Raw genomic sequence first — 6,000 nt, 5'->3', positions numbered from 1 at the left:
AGCATAGAATGTTAGAATATCAAAGCTAGAAGGGGCTTTAGAACCTAGAATGTCAGAGCTGAGAGAGGCTTTAGAAGAGAAAGTGTCAGAACTGGAGGGACACTTAGAACACAGAATGTCAGAATTGGAAAATGCTGTCAATTTGTTGCCAACCTAAGACCAGATTCCTCACTCTCCCCTGCTCAACCTTATCTTCTAAGTCACAAAGAGAAATCACAGCTTCCTGTAGCTTGAAAAAAAAAATGCATCTTAGGCAATCACTGTGAGAAGACAACACACCGTTTTGGGGAGGGGAGGAGGCTCCTGGGAAGATGACTGAGATCTAGCTTTTCTCTCTGGCTTTTGGAGCTGAGTGTGAAGTGATGTAGTGAGTGGTGAGGGCATTGGACAGGGAATCCAGAGATCTGGATTCCAGTCCCACCCTTTTCCTTGCCTTGCTATATGACCTTGATCAAATTCATTCCACTTTCTGGGCTTCAGTTTCTTCATCTTCAAGATGAGAGGGTTGAATCAGCTGGTTTCAAAGGCCTCTTCTGGCCCTGACATTCCAGATTTTAAGGTCTCTTTAATTCAGCTAGACGTTTACCAGTGGTGTTCTATGTGCAATATACAGGGCTAGAGGATAGCTTAGTGCTAATGCTGTCCTTTCTGACCTCTGTGGACATGCTAGAGTTCTAATTCTTGCTCTAACATTCCAGAGGGGAATAGGGTTGAGCTGGAAGGGGACACAAAGAGGGTCTGGTTCAACCCCCTTCATTTTGCAGATGAGGAAACTAAACTCCAAATGACTTGTCCAAAGTAGAGTTGCAGTTTGAACTTCATGCCTCTGACTTCAAATCCAGTACTCTGTCCACTTTAACTTTCAATTAAGGTCTCTTCCAGTTCAAACATTCTTTGTGCTAATTAATGACCCTTCCTGCTGTACTCTTCTGTGTTCTAAGGTTCTTTCCTGCTGGAATTTTCGGTATTCTAAGGTTCCTGACAGCTTGGATATTCTTTGTTCTAAGATCCCAGCCAGCTCTAACGAGCTATGTTTTAATGGTGGATGTTTTAAGACTTGGAATAAGGGACTACCTCTCTCCCACTCTCCACCTCCCCCAGTCTTGAGGAAAGATACAGGTCTTGCTAATTTTTTACCAGAGGAATGGGAAGAGGGTTGTCCCCCAGGAGAGGTTATATACCAGGACTAGAACTCAATGGGAAGTAGGGATGGTTGGGGCCAGGGGTGAGCCCTGGGCCCCTACTGCTCCTCTGCCACAGACTTCTATGAACAGGACAACTTGTGGACACCTCTCGGAGGAAAGGAGCCATTTCAGGGATAGGGATGAAGGGAAGGATGACACCTAAGATCCCAGTCTCAGACTCTCATCTGGGTCTCCCAACCCCACTCTTGGCCTGAGAGCCTCTTGATGGCTGTCACTTGGAGAAAAGCATCAATTCAACATCTGGAGCAGAAGCTCCCCAGATGCGCTGAGTGGGGGAGGGGAGAGAATGGCCCCAGAGGCAGGGCAGTGCAAGGGTTAATGGGGCTGCCGGGTGGGGGGTGGGGCGACTCGGGGACCCTCAAGGGAGCAGCGGCTAGGGCCCAGAAGGAACGGGAATGTGCATGGGGGTGGGGGGCAGGGGTGGGAGGGGAAGATTACTCCGGGAATTCGGCGCCCGGGTGGGGATGGGGGAAAGCAGCGGAGCGGGGAGGGGCGGGGGCGTGGCCCAACCTCCCCGCGGGCCGCAGGTAGCCAATGGAGCGGCGGGTCCGCCGGCGGCGGCGGCAGCGGCGGCGGGGCCCCACCCCCTGGGGCAGCGCGGACGGAGAGAGTAAGAAGTGCAGGAGCGGTGCGTGGGGTACTGGGCTCCGGGCGCGGGGCGCGGGAGCCGGAGCCTGAGCTGCGCCAGCCCCAGGGGCCGCCGGCACGATGCCGCTCGCCCAGCTCGGGGAGCCCTGGCCACTCACCGAGCTGCTGCCACTGGATCCCGAGGTGAGTGGGGCTGGGTGTCCAGGGCTATCGGGTCCCGGGGCTGCGGCGGGCGGGACCTCCTGGGATCCGGCCTGGGCTGGGCCCGGTACAATGGGAGCCCCCAGCCCGGGGGAGACAAAGACGGCGCTGCAGCTGGCGGCAGGGGGAGGAACAGCTGGATCTCCCGCTGACCCCCTCCCCAGTCAAGCAGCATCGCTCTTCCCTCCGCGCCTCACCCGCCACCACCCCCACCCCCGCCCCCGGGCTGCCCTCGGCTAGGAGAAACCCAGGGCTAGAGGGGAAAATCTGCCCCTAAGACACGCCCCTCCATCCCGTGTGGCTCCCGGGACAGAGCGTCCAAGGGAGAGTCGGTCCGGGCGGCTCCCTAGGGCCAGGTGAGGAAGGATAGGAGAAGGGGGAGCCCAGAGCCAGAGTTTTCTTTCCAGATGAGCCTTCTGTGTGTGTGAAGTGGGGAGGGCTGTGAGAGTGTTCCCCCTCCCTATACACACTTGTCCCGGGAGACCAGCCGCCCCACCCCTCATACTCACACACCTTGACTGGGGGCGGGGGGGGGGACGTCGCTCAGGCAGGAGCTCTCCTGAACTCCCCAGTACGACCAGGTAGGAGTAGGAATGCCCGGATGCCAGAGTGCTGGCATGAGCTATGGAACCGTCTGTCCAGTAGTTTTCCCCTTCTGGATTTAGCCTGTTCCCAAACAGGTCTCTATTCTTGCAGTCCCCGGTTGCGGCTGGCTGCCCGCGGGCTTGATCTTTCCCCATCCTGGAGAGGTGGCTGCTTTCTGCCATATCAGGCTACTGTGCTTGGCAAGGCTGGGCCAACTAAGTCCCCCCCACCAAAGGGGATGTCCTTATGGGTCCCAGGAACGATGCCAGTGCCTGTTTCCTGCCAATGGTTCCTATGATCCTCCCTGCAGGGGCTCGATTCAGAGACCTGTCGCCCCAGGGAGGAGGACACCTTGTTTCTGAGTTTTACCTCCAAATTACAGTATCTTCAGAAGTAGGGGAGATGAGGTCCCTGGGCCCCTTCAGGGTGATTTTTGAGAGCTCAATTTGGACAAGATCCTCTAGGGCTGGGGGGAGTGAGGGATGAGAATGCCCAGAGCTAGTAAAACATAAGAACATAGGTCTAGAGCTGGGAGTATAGCCTTTCCACCAACAGCACCACCACCCCTACCTGAGGGCACAGTATTGGCTCCTACCCCTTCCTCCTGTTTCTGGAAAAAAGGCAGTCTCTCCTGGGGTATCTCCACTTCCCTTTCCCAGCTTAAGAGGCAGCTTCTGTCCCAGTCCTTTTGCTAGATGTTAGCCCAACTTGGAGAGGGCTTGGGCACCAAAGCCTAAGTCCCCAGGTGCTGTTGCCTAGCTGGGCGCAGGCTAAGAACTGGATCACCACCAAGCTTGATGCTCTGGGGAAGCTGAGTGAGCCAGGCCCTGGGCCCTCATTTCCATCAGAGAGGAGCAGGAGATCTCCTTCTGGCTGCTGCCCTGGCACGCAGGGCCCCGGGGCCCAGATCACCTGCCCATCCCTGCATGTGCTTCCATGGGCACTTTAGTAGGCATGATCCCTAGTTCTTGGAGCTCAGGTCTAGGCCTAAGGGAGGTACTAAGGGGGACCTGCTCCTTGGGTCATGCAGAGGGGCCTCTCAGCCCCCAGTGTGGCTGGCTGCTGCTGGGCCTTTAAAGGGGGTGGCAGGAGATTTGGGGGTGGGCCCTGTGGGGGGATTAGGTAACAGCCCTGAAGGAGCAATTTGAAGTAAATTGTCCTGGGATTCTTGCCATGAAGTTTTACAGGCCCAGTATCACCATCCCGCTGACTCACCGGCTCCCTAGCTCACTCACTCACCCGAGGAGAGGTGAGGAGCTGAGGCTGGCCTTGTTTCTGCTCCTTTTCCCTCACCATGCTGGGGTGGGGGTGGGGGAGTAGGTCCTGGGGAGCAGAGGTGCCAGGGTGGGGCAGGCCAGGCCAAGGGAGATGGATAAGGCTTCTGCCTCTGATTGATCTTTGTACTTCTCCTAAGGGACCCAGGAGTCCTGGTGTCCTGGCTATAGGGAAGCCCTTTACATTCACTTTTAGGGAAAGGGGAGGGACAAGGACAGGCTAAGAGGGGGAGAGGACAGAGTGTCTAGCCCTGAGGTCATGCTGGCAGGGAAGGGTTCCTGGTCTCAGCAGGAGGCTCAGGCTTTCCATCCCCATCCCCTACTCTGACTCCTTTAAGGAATCTCGCTTAGAGATTCCAGGTTAGGATCCCAGCTTGGAGATGGCTTGGTCTGAAAGTGGAGGTATGGGCAAATGGGTAGAATGATAGCAGAGTTGGCCATCCCTTTGGGTGCAAGGACCTCCTTCCTGCATCCCCATACATTGAGTGGCGGTCATGTGGAATTGGGGTGGGGGAGACTTGGGTTCTAATGCCATCTCTGCCAATAGGTAGATTACCTTGCTGTTGAGAGGCAGTGGATGTAACACAGGACCTGGATTCAAATCCTACTTCCTTATCTATAAAATGAGGGCACTGGGCTAGGTGACTTCCAGGGCCTCTTGCAGCTCTCAGTCTATGATCCCACAGCCCCGTCATTTTTCTGGGCCTCAGTTTCCCCCAGTGTAGAATCAAGGGGTTGGGCCCTGCCAGTTTTCTTACAGCAGTTGTACAACTCAGGTTCTGTTTCTCACTTTCTCTTAAATGCACAAGGTAATCCCAAACCAGTCACTCTGCTTCTGTTTCTGTTTCTTTTGAGAGGACTGGGGCCTTATTGCCCAAGGCCAGGACCCCCCTTCTCTTCACCTCCTCTCAAGAGCTACAGAGATGGACATCCTAGTCAGCCGCCCCCCCCCCGATATGGGGCCAGCCTTGGGACAAAGGTACCCATCCTGGCCCTCCTTCCCCTAGCTCCCAGAGCCCCAGCCCACTGACTCCATAGAAGGTGCCAGAAGACTGAGTGCATGTTATTGTTTGGGTAACAGGAGCTGTGGGGCCGGGCGGGTGGCTGAAGCCAGCCCCAGAGGGCTGGGCTGTTCTCACAAGAGAACAGGGGCCTTGCTGTTCTCCCCGGAACACCGTGTCTGCTTTCAGCCCCCAGTGACATGTAACCGATAGTCAGCCTGACCTCCAGGTATAGGTGCTACTGCCACCAAGGCTCCTGGGCTGAATCAGCCTGGGTATTGTGGGGGAGGAGCACAGTGGGGCCACAGGGAGTTGGGCCTCCTGGAGCCCAGCAGAGCTGCTCCCCTTCACCCTACGCCTTCCTGCCTAAGATGGGCAAAGCCATGGCTGTTAGAGGGACATAGCAGGAGGCTTGGGCTGCTCCCAGCTGTGCTGCTGACTTGCTATGTATCTTAGGCAAGTCACGGCTCTCTTGACCTCAGTTTCCTCCTCTGTAAAATGGGGCAGATTATTTTCATAGGACTGTTGTGAAGAAAGTAAACCTCAAGGTGTCTGAGAAATGTGAGTTACTGCTTAGGGCCAGGGGCAGGTGGGGAGTGCAGCCAAGCCATAATCAGGCAGGGCTCTGTAAATCTTGGGTTCTACAAGGGAGAGGCTGGGGACCTGAGTTAGCTCTGCCAGACCCAGCTCTGTCCCTTACTAGCTCAGGGACCTTAATCAACTCATTTCCATCTAAGCCTCAGTTTCCTTGGCTGTAAGATAAGGAGGTTAGACCAGATAACCTCTAAGGTCCCTAAATCTATGATTCTCAGTGTCTCCTATATACCAGGGATACAAAGAAACAGTCCCTGTCTTCACACAACTTATATTCTACTTGGAAACCACATGTATACACATAAACAAGATAGATACAAAGTAATTTCTGGGAGGGTGGGCGCTGTCAACAAGGAGATCCAGTAGGCCTTGCTTAGGAAGTCGTGCTTGAGTCAATTGCGAAGAGAGCACTCCAGGTGTATGGACCTGCCTGTGCAAAGTCCCAGAGGTGGGAGATGGAAACAGATGGACCTTAAGGCAAACAGAAAGCAGTCCAGTTTGGCCCAACTGTAGCCCCCCATGAGGAAGAGTAATGTGCAGTGAACCTGGAAA

At 55.2% G+C, this 6,000-nt stretch overlaps 1 protein-coding gene across 1 annotated transcript in view; it reads left to right on the top strand.

The window, feature by feature from the left end:
- The first annotated feature begins 1,819 nt into the window (after positions 1-1,819).
- Positions 1,820-6,000, top strand: part of RPS6KA1 (ribosomal protein S6 kinase A1) — a 67,800-nt gene continuing 63,619 nt past the window's right edge. The window contains exon 1 of the mRNA XM_020983203.1: positions 1,820-1,976. Coding sequence (XP_020838862.1) covers positions 1,914-1,976 — 63 coding nt within the window. The 5' untranslated portion in view covers positions 1,820-1,913. The remainder of the gene's footprint in view (positions 1,977-6,000) is intronic.

Source organism: Phascolarctos cinereus, unplaced genomic scaffold, assembly GCF_003287225.1.
Source record: "Phascolarctos cinereus isolate Bilbo 61053 unplaced genomic scaffold, phaCin_HiC Scaffold_726;HRSCAF=1367, whole genome shotgun sequence".
NCBI lineage: Eukaryota > Metazoa > Chordata > Mammalia > Diprotodontia > Phascolarctidae > Phascolarctos > Phascolarctos cinereus.
This window is presented reverse-complemented; position numbering and strand designations above follow the sequence as displayed.